The sequence below is a fragment of the Thunnus maccoyii genome, chromosome 4 (assembly GCF_910596095.1).
Source record: "Thunnus maccoyii chromosome 4, fThuMac1.1, whole genome shotgun sequence".
In the NCBI taxonomy this organism is placed as follows: domain Eukaryota; kingdom Metazoa; phylum Chordata; class Actinopteri; order Scombriformes; family Scombridae; genus Thunnus; species Thunnus maccoyii.
The window spans coordinates 10,137,246-10,154,562 of record NC_056536.1 but is presented as its reverse complement, the minus strand read 5'-3'; the positions used below and the strand labels follow the sequence as shown (position 1 = coordinate 10,154,562).

The 17,317-nt window shown below is 40.0% G+C and overlaps 1 protein-coding gene across 3 annotated transcripts in view; it reads left to right on the top strand.

Moving 5' to 3' along the window:
• nphp4 (nephronophthisis 4) overlaps window positions 1-17,317 on the top strand; it is a 168,604-nt gene that overhangs the window by 20,475 nt on the left and 130,812 nt on the right. For all 3 annotated transcript variants that reach the window (XM_042408717.1, XM_042408716.1, XM_042408715.1), the window contains exons 3-4: window positions 5,149-5,318; window positions 5,734-5,798. In XM_042408717.1, coding sequence (XP_042264651.1) covers window positions 5,149-5,318; window positions 5,734-5,798 — 235 coding nt within the window. The remainder of the gene's footprint in view (window positions 1-5,148; window positions 5,319-5,733; window positions 5,799-17,317) is intronic.

The following is a 17,317-nucleotide window of genomic DNA, read 5'->3' as shown; positions in this document are numbered from 1 at the left end:
TAACTATGGGACAGATTTAAACTATGGGACAGTATATCAGCGGCGCCCAAAAGAGCCAAATGGATCTATTGTAATGTCTCTTTCTTGTAACTAGCTGAGCTGTAAATGTATTAATGTCCAATAATTGTCCATTCAGATAGTTTAAACACTGTGACAGTCAACTGAACCCACTCATCTTGTTTAAATACCATATTGGTCCCAAAATGTGGCGTAGACACACCCACTCAACTCTCTTTATCTCTCTATCTTTTTTTGTAGTGTAACTTTGCATCCGACAACATTGCTTCCTCACACTTTCATTTGCCTCTATCCTGCTGTGGTTAAGTTCTCTGTCACCCAGCAAAACCCCCAGTAGCTGCAGACAGGCTGGTTGTCGGTAGTGACAGTGACTTCAAGCTACATGCCTCTGTGCTGATGATGTTTTAATGTCACCCTATTGCTGTTTGCCCCTTTTTACTCGAGTTGTGGGGGGAGGAAGGTTGGATATTTACCCCTGCGAGAATCGATTACTGCTTTGTTGACAGTCGCTGCAGAGTATAACCTCTCATTAGGTCCGACATATGCTGCGCCTGGCGTTGCTGCCGATGCAAGCTGTTTTCTCAATGACATCTCTCAGTGCTCCTGTGGCGTTGGGAAGGAACAAAATGTCATAACATTGCCTTAACATAAAGTTGCGGGGAAAAAGTGTAGCGCACTATGGCGGTCTTGAAATTGTTTAAATTTAGAGGTTTGCTCAGGCAAACTGAGGTGTCAGGTTTGAACACTGGAATGAGAGAACATATGATCAATAAATTATCTAAAACAAACATACCTCATTTTTACAGCTGCAGGTAGTGCTGAACAACATAGCAAAGGAGGAATTGCCTTCATTGACAAATCATGGCAAAGCTGTGTGGATATGAAAACAATAAGATTAATAATAAGAATAGAAACACAACAGTGTCGCACCGGAGGATGCGATACCTCCAAGCAGTTAGTTGTCTATGACAACCTGCTCTGTGGATACAGTTGGTCAAAGACAAAGGCCGTCACGTTGCGGCCCTGCACTCAGCCGGGATCTTAACAACACGGGTCAGCTAGGAAATGTCCAGCTCTGAATATGTACTGGAAAAAGATAAAAGCTCTTTGGTGCAGGACAAGGTGCAGCTAAAGCATGCTGCACATTACCATGATTGCAGAAAAACTGTAGAAATTAGCTCAACAGCAGTTCTAAAATTTGCCATCTTAAAATCCATTTGGGTAAAAAGTTTCATTCCAAACACTTAACACTATTTTATACTTAGTTCAGCTTGTCTGTCTCAAAATATTCATAACCAGTCATAGCTGTTTTTGACTACATCCTTCTGTAAAATGGAATTATTATTGGACAGTGTGTTTTTTTTGCCATATATTGGAACAGCATCAATTTGGAGGTGTATCAAAGCAGTGAGGCAGATGAAAAAGGAATTCTACCTTTGAATTGGAAATCCGTCATGAACAGTGTCCACGTTTGGATAGCTCTGAGACTGGGGACTGTGTCTTTGACCACAATGCAAATTCCACATTATCACAAGGGGGGTGGACTTGGGTGAACATGATAGAAAATATGGAACCCCCCCCCCCTCATCTTTTGTTTATACAGCTTGGGATAGGTTCAAGAGAAGTTCATTCAAAGATGAGGCTTTGATTTAAGGTTGGAGGGAAACAAATAAATAAACTGAGTGAAAGTAAAGTTTTCAGTCCAGTAACAGTCAATGACCTGCATCTTGGGATGGGTGATTTTTTTTACTTTCTCAGCTCAGCCAGTGTTTGCTGCTGCTAACACATGACAAACAGAATAATTGCTCAGTACCTGAGACTAATACATTTGTCAGATTATAGAAAAAAATTGTATTAAAATGTCATAAACTACTTTTCTTTCAGAGTTTCCATTGAAAACTCGGCAGTGAAAGTTTTGTCAAAGACTCTGTGTTTAGTCACTGGACCCATTCTGTATCACTAGCCCATGTTGACAAGACCATGCAGGAAAAAAATGGTTAATGTTGAATCATTTCCAGCAGGAAACTTTCATCTTAGCAGACAGACCAGCTTGTGAGCTATTTTATGAATCTCAGTATCCTTGTCGGCAAGGCAAAGTCCAGTGAACACATAAAAAACAAGCAAACAGACAATAACTAAATCAAACCTTTGCTAGACGAGTAACTTTGCTTCCGACGTTTTTCCATTTGTATTCAGCAGCATTTGTATCTGGACAACTAGTAATTTAAACCCACCGTGCACAGAGATAAAAGACTGATAAGGCTGAAATAGGAATGCCTCCGAGGTTTTGAATTTGAACATAAGGCTCTGCGGTGGCTGATAGCTGGGTCTAAAGATGAACAGGCTCTGCCACAGAGGGCTGGGAAGAATTGACTCTGTATTTCAAGGAAGCTCATGTCTACTTATGCCATTTTTTTTGTTGACACTGTCATGTTCTTCTTTATGGTTTTGGAAAATAACAGGCTTTATTGTGGTCGGGGACCAATGGATCACAGAGAATTTGTGGCTGCCTTTATCACATTCAGGCCTTTGTGCATATAAATCAGTGTGGCTTGGCTGTAGGTAGGCTATTATTTCCAATTTGAATGGCAGATCAGAGTCTGTAAACAATTGCACCTACCTGGCACAGACTACAAACAGGCTCCCAAAAGGCTTGACTGTCTTCCTCTGAACTTGTGTAAAAATAGCGAGGTCAAACCCCTTTACATAATCCTAAAGAGTGTCCTCAGCAGAAGGACATACCCACCTCTTGAATGTGAGATTTTTGATGTCACACCCTTCAACAATCAGGTATTCTTGTCAACCCTGGATGTTTGGCTCATTCCTTTTTTAGAGACCTGCAATATGGAGATTGACAGCAGTGTGCTTGGCACGACCACAGTGAATCAAAAGCAGCACAATAACCGGATGAAAGAGTGGGTTTTGTTAATCTTTTTAAGTGAGGGACAAGGTGTATGTTTCATGATTGTGATGGAGGCAAACAATCTTTTAGCCTGATAATGAGGCTGAACTGCCGTTTCATTTCACTTCATTCATTCAGCCTGACAACACGTTGATTTTATCCCCTTTTTTGTTGGGAGGAGCGTATTTTGTTTTACCCCAACCAATCAGAAGTGAGTGATGTATCCACCCTGCTGATGTAATTTTCATTCAACACTGCAAGGAGCGGTTAATGGTTTTTCAAGACAGTCGAAGATATACGTCCCTTTTTTAAAGTTGTTTTTCTGTAAGTTGACTTACAACAAACTACAGCTGCATCGATCTCATCCACACTTGTCACCATTTTTCAGGAAAAACTTCAGGTACCCATTTTTAATACCGCCTAAAAAGCTCTGATTGATTGATGGGTTCTCCATTCTTCACAAATAGAAAGTTTGACACCTCAGGTTATACAAGTGCACTGTAACTCATGACATCAATGTGGCCATCAGGAGCTGAATCCAGTTAATTCAATGTTCCAGTCATATGGAACATACTGTATGTGTATCAGAGCACCATGAAATAGGTTTGTGGTACCAGGATTACTGTGGTAGCATTTTTCACATTTTCTTTTCTTTTTTTCTTGTTGTTTCTTACTCCCTCTGTTGGCCCTGTGCTATAATGGTGTAATTTTTTTTGTGTGCAAAAAATCCAGTGAAAATTGATGCAGTCTATGTGTAACTTTCAACCGTTTCTTCTCAGTATGCCAGGGTCTCCCAAGGTCAACGTCCAAATACTATATGTGTGTGATGTTCTTATTTTTAAGAATTTTTATATATTTATTATCCCTGGGCTGCTGTAACTCAAATGACAGCAACAGTTGATGCTGGATGCCAAGCTAGGTACCACGGGACTGTGCACCATCTGTACTTGTTTGTATGTCATTTCACTGAAGTGATTCTCAACATGCTGTTTATTGGACACTATTAGTGTATGTCATGTAACTCATCTCGATCTCAGTTCTGTCTGTCATGTTTACTCTCTCTTGCACTGAGAGAGCACAAACAAAATGTACAGAATAGGTCAGGCAACGTGGGCAATATTCTGCATATATTATCCAAAGTGGTTAACATATTGTTTATTCATGTTCCTCTCAGGCGTATATTCCACATATATCAGTTTCTTTCTTGCAGTAATGCTAAGCTGCTATATATCCTGTCCTGTGTGCTGATGTCGTTAGAAGATATGATCCTCTTCTCACTTGCAGTATGTAATTAGATTCTTGTAGTTGCCTGCAGCAGAAAATACATTCGTTAATTAAAGGCATTAAAATGCCTCGCTGGTCATTGTGTAAGGTACATGCTAGAGTATGTACTCATTATTGTCTTGTCATGAGTGTACATGTGAAATGTGTTCGGGGGCTTTACTTGTTGGGGTGCTGGAGTTTCCACCAGTTCTGTCATGTGGTAAACAAAACACCAAACAGACAGATGCACACACTCGCACTCATTATATCAATTTCTGTATTAGTATATTTACCAAAAGCTTTAGTAGATGGTATAACATAACTGAGTTGCAAAATGCATTTTAAAGAAAAAGTCTCGTCTTGAGTGTGGACTGACATAGAGTCTTTTGGAACTGGTCATTATTATAGCTTGGGGCTACACCAATGTAGTCAAGCTGGTAGGGTGATCAATAAATTACTTCTGATCTAATCTAATTGAACCAGTGGGAAGATTATGAAAATTGAGTTACATGGCAAGATTTGCAGCAAGGAATGCGTAGATCCAAATGAAAGTGGGGGAATAATATTTTAAAAAATCACACTTCTTGAATTAATATTTTGGTATTTCTAATTTATTTGCTTGGGAAAAGAAACTCCAGCCCTGTGTTCCTGATTTAACAAGGTAAATTAATATGTACTGTATTGTCTCTTGTATGAATACTTGTTAACCTGCTTTAAATGTTGCGTTGACCTGCAGATGCCACAGTTTAATGTTTAATTCAGTGTTCTTTTAATCTCATTTAAAATTAACAGAATGGTTTAGATCACCGACCTTAAAAACAATCTTTCTTTCACTGCAGGGAAGCTTGTGAGGTCTCTTTGCTTGACATTAGATATAATTTAATGAAATATATAAAAGCTGTATTCCTAACAAAGTAAAGATGTAATATTGATAATGTCTGTCTTTACTCCATATGGCTCTCTAGGTCTTGTACTTCCACACGTCTCTGCAGTTGCCCAGCACGGTGGTGGTTCTGGAGTTGGTGTCATTGTCACCCAGGCCAGATGGCTCTCTGCAGGCCCTGGGGCGAGGCTTCACTGTCTTGGAGCTTTTTACCAACAAGCCAGAGGCTCAGGCTGCTGATGGGGACAGAAGGTGATTAGCCTTTTCTTAATTACACCCGCTAGGGATTAATGAGGTTTCTCATGAGGAGATAGGACAGGTATAGTTGTAGCGAAGGGGTTGCTGCGATAATAATATTCACTACCAGCTTGTTTGGTCTTGTATACTTATATATGTATTTGTTGTACCTTAAGCTTTTTCAATAATGTGTTACACAGATATAACCATTGTAATTGTCAGACTTTTTACTGCATGCTTACAGAGCTACTGTGCTTAAGCTGTTTGGTGAGACCAGCGTTTGTTGTGCTATCAGCAGTCAAAGTTAAGAGGACATGGTCTGATAGTTGTTTAAGAGACTCTGGTTTTAGAAACATATTTATATAAAGAGACCTATGGCACTTCCATTTATTCATTCAGTCATTTAAATTGGTTTCAATTTGTCTCCTAGACTGAATCTACACCATGGATCACCAAGGAGCCTCCTCCATCCAATGCTGAAGGACACTGTTGACTGTAAGGAGCCCTTTAATAATATGTTTAGCTATCTAATGCTAATTACATTACTTAATATGTCCCTTAAGTATTCACCCCCAAAGTGGCTGGAGGAAAGCTGAAGGATTCTCAGTACATGTGGAATTTAACAGCATTTATTTCCAGACCAGTGCAGCTGTAATTGAGCTTCTCCAAAGATACACATAAACGTCTCTGGGAACCTATATAGAGAAAGATGTTATAGATTATCATGGGTCACAGAAGTTTGCAGAGGAGCAGACACACACCACTACCAAATTTCAACGAGTTGTGCGGACCTGCGCGTCAAGCAAGTTGATTGATTGATTCATTTCCTGCCAGGATCTCCATGCTTGAGGTCCACAGCTTGATTATTTTGGGGAATTCTCAACTACTGATTGGATTGTCTTTGAATATTAGGCTTACATCAGTTAAGCATTTGAGAACAAATCTTGTTGAATTATTGAGTTTGCTACTGAAGTGTGGGTTGGTTTAGATATGTCCTCACTTGGCCCAAAACCAAGGTTATGAATTACAAAACACTGTAGTGCCTCACAGTATGAATAACACTGCGCCCAGTGAGAGCCAGAGTTCCTGCCTTGGCTATCATGTCACATGAATATTAGAAAAGCTTCTCTCAAACGGACTCTTATGCTTGCTGAATTATTAACCACATGCCTGTTGTTTAGTGGAACCATGCTTTTCTGTTTTAAGGGCCATACTGCTGCCACTCTTCCTGCGGTTGCTCTTTTATGGTCAAAACCCTTTTTCATTTCTTTATCTCACTTTTATCCTCTTTCACTGTGACAGGGACACACAGTCCCTGTATCTACTGCATGATATGAAGCATTTTGAGCGTGAATTTCTGGAGTGCAGCAAGTATTCAAAACTGTTTTGTGCTGGAATGAAATGAGTAAATTTCCTTATAGTGGTCATTCCTGTATATAGTGGATTGTGCTCAATAATTATAATGAGATAACCTGCCCAGGAGGCTGACCTTTTTTTCCTTCTGCATTCATTATAAATTTTACATTATTCAATTTCACGAACTGCAAATGAAGTTGAGGTTAAAAGTTGAACTCAATGCAAGTGTGAATTCAAACTATAAATGGCTGCATTTTTCATATGGCCACCATATTAGTGATAGTAAGCATCACACACCACCATTATCACAATGAATTGTCCTCTTCTTTAGAGTCCTAAAACAAGCTGCTGGCTGAAGGCACAGACATGATCCAAAAATGGACATACATGCGGGTGTCTTAATGGGACAGTGGGTGTCTACATAAACATACGTGTAGTGACTAAGTCCTACGCTTTAGCCGCTACTGGCTGCTAATGGGCCTAATTGTTTAGACATGTACTCAGAAAAACAATATTCAGTCTTTTCCAATACTTTATATCCATCCAATTCCTTATTGTCCATCACTTCCAATAAGTTTTCAACACAAAGTTAAAACAAATACAGTCATATGATGTTGTCTGAGCACAGTCAAACACTGTTTGCTTCTTTCCCATCAGCCACACCTGCGATTACTGACATGAACTTTAATAACCTGTGGCCAGGCTGGTCTTGAACATACACTCCCTAGTGCTTGCTTTAAACACAAATCAGAAAACATGGCTCCTACAATACGTGTTAACATGTTTTATTGGCACCTGTGGTCCATGTGGTTATACATTTTGGGCTGCGCACAGATGGTCTGCATGAATGTGGGTACATGATGAATTAAAGGTCATCTGAAACATGACTGAAACATGTTTCTGTTAGCCCCGAACTTTCCTCTGTAGGGGTTTGGATCTATTGTAGAAGGTAAAACCACCAACATCTCCTGGGTTCTGTTCCAGCAAATAACTAAAAACACCAAATTGTGTGGTGGACTCCATATATACAAGAAAAACATCCAATAGCATTGTTTATTCAATATCTCTATATTACATATTACTGTTTTTAGAGGTCTTTAACAAACTAACACCATTTCCCATAAACCCCAGACGACTGCAGGTTAAACGTCACAGCTTGACGACCAAGTTGGGATGACGCAAGTATCCACACTGCAGTTAAGTTTCCAAGGGAGCTGTCGTTTTTTTTGTATGCTCACATCAAAGCTTCAATTCTAATTCAATTTCTAATCTCAAGTGCTGTAGCGGATGCCAATTTGCCTTAGAATATGGAAAGTAATCACAAGAGCATGTTTAATTGTTTCTGTGTGAAAATTCCAACAAGTTCTTACTCCAAATACAAATCTGTATTTTTTTGTTTTCTTTTTTTTGATGTAGCTCTCTGCATTAGGTCCCCCACAGTGGTCTCATTAAATGAGGAAACTGTGTTTTTTAACACGGTGCAAATGTTGGTATGAAGATGTTTTGTCTGAGGCAGCCTCACACACATTGCTTGAGGCCAGGCGCAGCACTCTTCTGTGGCTGTGTTTTATGATTTGGTTGTGAGAAGTCTGGATTTTTCCTCTTGTTGAATGTACTTTCCAGGCCAAGTTTTAAGCATTTGATTTTTTAAATCAATGTAAAAAGAAGCTAATATTGACTGGCAGTCTGTAGCATAAGCCTGTATTTGTTCCCCTGTGGCTTTGGTGCATTAAACTTTGAAGTGCTTCTGATTATGTCTTCAGCACTGTGTATACAGTGTACATACTGTATGAACTTTCCTGGTATGGTAGTATAAGAGGAGCAAACAAACCTACGTCTTGTCATTTACACAATAGAGCTTGTTTTCTGGCCCATTGCCAGCAATTGTACTCTGTCCTCTGGAGTACACAGGTAAGTAAGCATTCTGTCCACTGTTTGCAGTGGTCTTGATGGTAAATGTGGTCTTTGTCTTCAGTCTCCACTGAGAATGTTATTCTGCATCACAACAAGAGAGAAAATAAGGTCAGAGGAGACTTCATGCTTTGCCACCATGTGGAAGGTAGTTTTATGATACATTTTTGCATGGAATTATCGGTTCATCTCACAGAAGTAAAAACAGATAAGTGGAAAGACCCAAAAAGAGTTCACAGTCTGGATTTCTAACTCTGCAAATAAACACTTTATCCTTCCCCTTGTTTGTGTGAGTTGGAGCTCAAATGTCAGTGAATTCAAGTTTGCAAGGCCACTGATTGTGTCATACTTGATATACACTGATGTGTGTTTTGTCATGTGCTTTCACTGGCAAGTTGACAGACAAAAAGTGATAGGAAATAATGGATGAGACCTGAGATGTGACATGATTGACATCTGATGACAATGCCATACTGGGACTATTCAATGACAATAACTCTATCACAGCCTATCAACACTCCATTTCTCATTTCACACAATGGTGCACAGACAACTACCTCCAAGTGAACATGGACAACAACAAATTAAACACCCCACACTGGACTGAAAACCACCTCCGTCTGTAGCAAGACAGTAGGACAAGTCAACAACTTCAAATATCTTGGACTCACTTTGGACAATAAACTCAGCTTTGATCAACACATCGCTGATATCCATAAACAATCCCATCAGAGACTCCACATCATCTGCAAACTCTTTCACTTTCTGTTGCCCCCACCTCCTGTTGTTGTTTTAAAAAAAGCATGATGCAACCCTACAACCATACTGTTCCCCCTGTTTCTTCACCATGTTAACCATCTCCAACAAAAACAAACTTACCAGGATCACACATGCAACCTCCAAATTCATCCACTCCCCTATACACCCAGTCTCTCAGACATGAACAACAGAGCCATCACACTACTCGCACTCACAACAGCAAATGACACTGATCAGGCCCCCAACCCACACTTCACACTCCTGCCATCAGGCCGTAATACAGGACCCTAAAATAGAGAAGAGCTCACTTTTGTTTTATCCCCTCTGCCATAGCAGCACTGAACAAGCTGCCTCGCTGAGACTAATCTGTGTGTGTGATTGTGTAGATACATGTACAGAAGGTGACAAATTAAAGGAAAAACTGGCACAGGCCTGAATGCTTGACCCCTATAGTGAGGGGATCCAGTGGCTTTGTTATGCTTTAGGGGTTGTAAATAGTGTAATAGTAAAGAATTCCAGAGACTTGTAAAATCAATGTCAAGGCTGATGAACACCATTCTTCAAAAAGATATTCCCTCATTTGGTGTTTTGATGATGGTGGTGAAGAGCGCCGTCTAACATGTCAGTCCAAAATCTCCCATAGGTGTTTGGTTGGGTTGAGATCTGGTGACTGTGAAGGTCATAACATATGATTCACATCATTTTCATACTCATCAAACCATTCAGTGACCCCTCGTGCCCTGTGAATTAGGGCATTATCATCCTGGAAGAGACCACTCTCATCAGGATGGAAATGTTTCATCATAGGATAAAGGTGATGACTCAGAACAACTTTGTATTGATTTGCAGTGACCCTTCCGTCTAAGAGGACAAGTGGACCCAAACCATGCCAGCAAAATGCCCCCACAGCATAACAGAGCCACCAGATCCCCCCACTGTAGGAGTCAAGCATTTAGACCTGTACTGGTTTTCCCTTTAATTTGTCACCCGTCTGTATATGTGTTGGGATACAGGCAGGGGAACTGATGTTATGTTTTTATGTATATTGGTATGTTTCTGTGTGGAATATGTACAGGCTGTGAAAACAAATTTCCTGCAGGACAATAAAGACTATATCAATACAGGTACAAGCTCAGGACATTGTGGTCACATATTATACGCCTCAGAATCCTGCGGGTTGATTCATTTATACATTTTTTACATAAGAAATAACTAATGTTGTACAGCATATCAGGGTCACACAGTTTCTTGAAAACTTTGGCCTGCAGGTGGCGCTAGATGAAAAGTTAGGAGATCACCATGGATGTTAGGATAAATCTTTTGATGACCATGCATGTCAGTGCAAAAACTTATGGCAATCTTTTCAATATTTGTCAAGATATTTCACTCTGGACCAATGTGGTGGACAGACTGAAATTGAAATTGTGTACTTTGAATGTTGTCTGTCTATATGATGGGTAATGTTAGGTGAATTAACGAGGGAATGGTGTCATGTGGGTATAGCAGCATGGGAACCAGTTCACTTTCATTTTTCAGGACTTGCTAAAGTGCAAAGCGAGCTTAAACTAAATCTTTAGTACTTATCCTCTGCAGTATTGTGAACATGAAAATGATTCTTATTTGGCTTTGTGCCTCCATCTGAAGCACACATCTCATTTACAACACATATTCTTGAGTCAAGAGTAACAGATGCCAGCAGGAAGAGAAACAAAATGTTCCACAAAAAAAAAAAAAAAAAAAAAAAAAATCTGTTTCAGTCAATGGTGTGTTTGCAAACCTTAGGGAATCCAATGTCAACCCAGGCCGCTCACACATTCATACCTGACCACTTATATTGTAACTCTTTTGTTGACAGTGCTCTTAGTTTTATATTCTATGAAAAACGATGGCAAAGGTCATGCTAAATATACAGAACATTCCCACCAAATGTTTTTATATTATATGTTGCGATGTTGTAATGTGTTTTGGGTGGCCCAGGCAGCATGTGTTCCTTTTTAAACATTAACCTTTGCGTATGGAAATCTGTAATTTTGCAGCACTTAGCTGCATTTTCCTCTTGGGCTTTTCTCCCTTGTATGCCGCCCTTTCAGCTCCACTTTCTCTCTGTCTACTTTCATCACCATTGTCCATTTGTTGTGCTTGTGCAGTATGTGTGTGAGACTGGTTCAGTGTGATGACAGACACAGAGATCCTACCATTAGGTTGAAAGCAGGCAAAAGGGCTGCCGACAGTTTTGAGTGAATGTCACTCCTCCCTGTTGGTTTCATTTTGTGGTTTTAAAAATTTTAAGGCAGTCAGCTAGCCAGGCAACAAGGAATTCTCCTGGTGCTCCCAATGGCCAGTCTGGCCTTTAGCTTAGGAAATTAGCTCAGGAAGGACCGTACACATCACTCTCAGTTGATTATTTTTCTTACTGTCCAAAACTCACATAAAAACAAACTATTAATTGATCCTACTAGTCTTTAGAAGAGAGAACAGATAAAGCTTGGATCTGGATTCTGAATCAATTCTCAGTTTCCAACAGTTTTTTTTACATCCTCAATAAAGTTATGTTGACAAAATGAAAAAGCCAAAAACCAAACCACGGGGTTACAGTGCATCACCTGGTCATTCTACTGTGCACACACACTGAGAGTTTTCTTCAAAAAAACGGCAAAAGCGGGGCACTGAACTCCACCAAATGAGCTGACCAACCAACTCACTGCACCACTTTACAAAACTTCTAGACAGATCTGATCAGGCGAAGAAAATCCCTCGGTACACAGTCTGTTTCTTGGAACTCTAGAGCAACTTCTGTTTCTACTAAAGACATTTAGCCAGTGGTGGTCCGTACATTACACTTGCAATTCACTGCTCTTATATAAGCAGAAGACTGTAAAAGGTTTCTAAATTGTTGCAGTTGACCCCCAACCTTAACGATAACCCTTTCAAATAAAAAGGCTGCATACTCCCACACATTTTTCTCAGCTTTTGTCCGTTTGGTCAGACAGACCTTCATCGAGATGTTAGATTAACTGCCAGTTATGTTTCATTTTGCATTTCAGTGGACTAAAAACATGAGTGAAAAGATTTTCAGACAATGGACTTGAGTAAAATACTGAAAATAATATCTGCTTTTCTACATATTGCATTGAGAATAAGAACTAAATCAAAAGGAATCATGTGATTCAACGATTCCCACTCCTACATGGTAGGGAAGTGGGCAGGAATTGAGATCTTCCACAATTCTATCAAAACAGAAATGATAGTTTTGCATTGATATCACCAGCTTTGAAAACAGGCCTTCTGTAAACATGTAACTCACTGCGGAGAAGTGCCTCTGGCAGGGTATGTGCATGCTTTTGTGACTACATATGTAGTGTGGTTTGTGTAGGGTGCATGTAATTCAGTGCCAAAGTAGAAGCAGGGACAGCATGGTATATACTGTAGGTGGCTGCCAAACACTATGTATTTCTGTTTTCTACTGCCTTGCTAGGCTCTCTGCCACTGGCTGAGTAACACACTCAGACACGCTTCTGCCTCTAAGGGTAGGCCAATGGATGTATAGAAATAAATAGAGAAAAATGAATTTATGAAGAAGAGAAAGAATAATATCGAAAGGGTTCGTTTGGTAAGGACAACAGAAAGGGGTGCAAGCTATCTGCAATGCTTGCATGATTTGCATAATTTCAATTGTGCCGATTGTTACAATTTTAAATGAACATCACCAGATTACATAATTAGACAGATGAATTAGATTTAAAACTAAAAAACATCAGTACAGCTAAGAACAAGAAAACAAGGCTTTTTTTCAAAGCTTTTATAAGGGAGCTGTTTTGTGTAAACACGCTTTTCACTTTCCAGCAGAAAATATGGGTAAGTTTGCTGCTTTGGTTAAACACAGTTTTACCCTACAAAATACATATTAGACCAAAAGATATAAGATCTGTGGAGAAAAACTGAATGCAGGATGATGAATTGGAGACAAGTCAATTTGGATTGAAAGAGAAAAAGGAGCAGTGGTCGAGTGGTGGTGGCAGAGAAGTCAAAACTTCTCTATTTTCCAGAGCTGGAGTCAGGGTCATGAGGCAGGAAATGGGAAAAGGAGAGTAGATAGAGGGAAGGAAGCTGCCTTGGGGCTTTTGAAAGTCCTAAAGGATGGGAGGCCAAAATAGGAGGAGGAAACAAGCACGAAGGGAGGCAGTAAGCTCATTGACTTGATCTAAGCTTCTCTTCTCAACTGGGAGAAAAGAGGAAGGAGTAGAGAAAAGAAAAAGTGGAGGGCTGCTCTGGGGCCTTCTTAGTGTGATGAGAGGGCAAACAGATGGTACATTGTGTTCACATTAGCATATCTTAATTTGAAGCAACACCATGAGTCCACGACACATCAATTTATTGTTAGTCTGGGACAAAAAGGTGGTGCCATGACAAATTTTGTCATTGATACACCAAAAAGCCACTCTGTGTCAAAGATAGAGAGGTTTACTAGAGCACTCAACAGGGTTTTCCCTGCATATCTAACTCCAGGCACCCCAGACACAAGTGTTTGTTTTCACCGCCTACACCACGCGTTATCGCTGTTTGGGTGAACTTCCAAATTCCAACAAACATAATAAAGTTACACAACACTTTTCCCCTGTTGTGACTCCTCCACCTGAAAACTGTACCACTTAAGCATCATATTGAGCCAGGGTAAACTCTGCTTTACTTCATCAACGATGTTCAAACAATCTATAATGTATCATTTAGAGGATGTATCTCTATTACTGATTGATTAACACAGAATTGATTCAAGCTATACGCAGTTTTTGAAAACCTTTTTGGTAAATTCTTTCCTCAATAAAATTTTCTGGCAAAATTTCCCAGCTATAAAAACAGTTTCCTTGCACTGGAACAAATTCTGTTTAATACTGTCTGAGAACAAAAACTACTCAGTGAATATAGAAAGGACATTAACACGTTAACACGTGACTTTGTTAAAGGAAAGTTCTGCTTTGTTACAACTTGGACATGATTTTCCTAGTTTTGGACAGTTACACGCCAACTTCCTGGTTCAACTTTGACTTACCGTACTTTCATCATCTGATTGCTCATGTTTGTTTCTGTCAGACCTTGGTTTAGTCTCGTTACTTGGGGGGGTTCATGGTCAAAGCTATGAAACTAAGACCCTTGTTTTAAAGAAGTGCTGCACACTTAAACGTGTTTTTTGAGCTGTAAACTAAATTATATGACTGTTCTGTGATGAAACACATCAATGCTGGTGTTAATGTTGACATTGACAGCAAATTTACAAAAATTGGCATTTCATGGGTTGAAAACAGCTCAACTTGTCATCTGCCGTCCCAAAACGGTCGACTCTGCTGAGTCGACCGTTTTGGGAGGTCTCTACATCATGAAATTTATATAAATGGTAGAATGAAAACACCCACCTCTCCCAGCCCTGCACTCATTTTCAAATACATGCTGATCGAGACATGTTGCCATTAGCTTTAGGAGCTAATGGCAGCTAACAGTGGCGCTGGCCTGCTGGAGGGGGTCACTCCGTCTGCGACTGTCTGCAGGAGGAAGAGCTGTTGGCAGCCACAAAAACATCAGAAATCCTCCTTGCATCTCGCCCTGCTGCTCTTCAACTCTCTGGCTGTCTGTTTCTGCAGTTATCAGCTGGTAAAATATTGTTTTAAAATGTTAAATCGGGGTGTAACCAAAGCTCTGCTGAAACTGTCTGCCCTGTCCGTCAGCTGAACCTATCCACTGCAGAGCATCTCTGCCGGAACTGAACCTGTCCGCTGCAGAGCTGCGGTTGAAAAGGTTCAGTAATGGCTGCGGTTACACCGCGATTTAAAGTTTTAAAACAAGATTTTACCAGCTGATAACTGCAGGAACAGACAGCCGGAGAGATAAAAAGCTACAGGACGAAATGCGAAATGACTTCTGGCGCGTTTAAGCGCCGTTGCACTATTTGTCTTCCTCTCATTATTATTATTATATGTCACTGAGCAACTCCTGCCCTCCTGCCTCACGCTCTATATACTCCAGATATTTATACAAGTCACCAAATATTGGATTGTCTTTTAAATGGAGTCGCGTCAAAGCCTAACGTTTACTTTTCCAGTACTGGCTGCATTGCTAGACAAATGATCTCTGGGAAGTGGCATGAGGAAGCACATGATTGCTTAGTACTAAATGTGGAAACAAATGAATCTCGCAAGTCACAACTTCAAATTCCTCCACTCTTATCTAAGTTGGCAGTAAAACCCTTTCTTAAAAATCACCCTAGCCGTAATCATCTTTATTACTTTCTTCTTTCCCACTCAACCTTCTCCCAAAACCACTGCCTCAGTTTGTCTGATGCTGAGCCATTTTTCTGCAGTTTTTTCCCCCACGTCCTTGGTTTCACATCTCTTGCCAAGTTGCTTCTCAACTGACTCTGAGGTACACCACTGCTGTAAGGAAATTTTGGGGTAGTTTTCTAATCTATGCACAGCATCTGACTGGAATCCAAGCGTGATGCATAATGAATAACAAGAAATAAATGATGAAAAAGTTGCAGACACCTGGGCACCATCTGTGTCAAGAAAGTTCTGTTTGATTTCCCCCCACCCTTTCTCTCCTTTCATACCTATCCTACTTTCTTTCTGTGTTTCATGGTAAAAAACATCTTTTCAATGAAAGCTGCTGTTGCAACTGGAGACATTTGTAGAACAGAGCCGAAGCTATGCAGCAACCTCAGAGATTTCCCCAAACCATTTTCCTTTTTTGGCTTTAGATGTAAGCAGTTTTTTTGTAGTAAGTTAACTGTTCGAGAGAGTAAAAGGGTTTGGCTGGGATGAGACATGGAGGGAAGGAAAACATAGGGATATACTCCATCATCTTCTTTCCTTCTTAATCCCCTTTCATTAACTTTAAAGATAAAGGTGCTGCCTCTGCCCTGAAAATGCCTGAAAAGCTGTCTAAAGCATTCTACCCCTTCTTCCTTTGAACTCATTTGCTTTCCAGATTATTGTTATTTTATATGATTGAAAAATAATCCTTTATTAACTTAAATGTTCTGCTCCCTCAAGCCCCAAAGATACAATTTATTTCAAATAGACTTAACATAAAAATCTATTTTCTTTTCAGTTGTGCTATTTAGCTGATCCCATAGTGATCCATTTGTTATTTTGCGGATTTTATTTTCTTAGTAAAAAGATTACAAATGTTTTACTTCTGTGGTTCTTAAAATAATGTAGCAGCATAAATATATTGACAATGTGTTCTGAAGTGTTTTCATGTCTTAAATTATTTTCAAACTGAATTCATTGTGAAGCTACCACTGGACAATATCTGAACAGATTGGTTAATTCCTTACAAAAGTCTGAACTTAAAGCTGAAGTGTGGGACTTTTACACATAAATGAACGTCTGTTACATTCAAGTCCTTTCCAAACAAGCTCACACAACACTGATTAAGTCTATCACCACAAGGTAAATATCTCTATATTTCACAGTAAACAGAGTTTTTAATCTGGTGTCTGTGGTGACATTCCTGCACTGGCGCACTGGTAGTGATGCGTGTTACATCAACTAATAATGATTGGTTTGCCACAGCTGAAGGGCGCCCATAGAGCATGTGCACCAGAGACTTCTGCCAGCTGAGCCAGCTAACTTCTAGTCTTACCCTCCGCTAACTTGAGGGCTAAAATAATTTAATTGTGAAGCTCTTCTAGACTTTTCAAATGTTATGAACGGACTGAATGGATCAGATTCTGATGGTGAAACAATTCATTTCACGGGGGTTGTGACACTCAAAAAGATTCATCCACCGTTTTACAGCCGCAACAGTAGCGACGGAGACCGGCTCACGCCTGTATTCATAGAACTGTAGTTACATCCAGGTAACCACTATTTACTGTCACTGCCAGAAGGAGACAGAAGTTCTGCACTGCAGGTTTAAGTCCTGTACCCCATGTACCAAACTTCTTTTTCTCCTTTTCAAAGTTTGTAAGGCAGTCAGGACTAGAAGAAATGCAC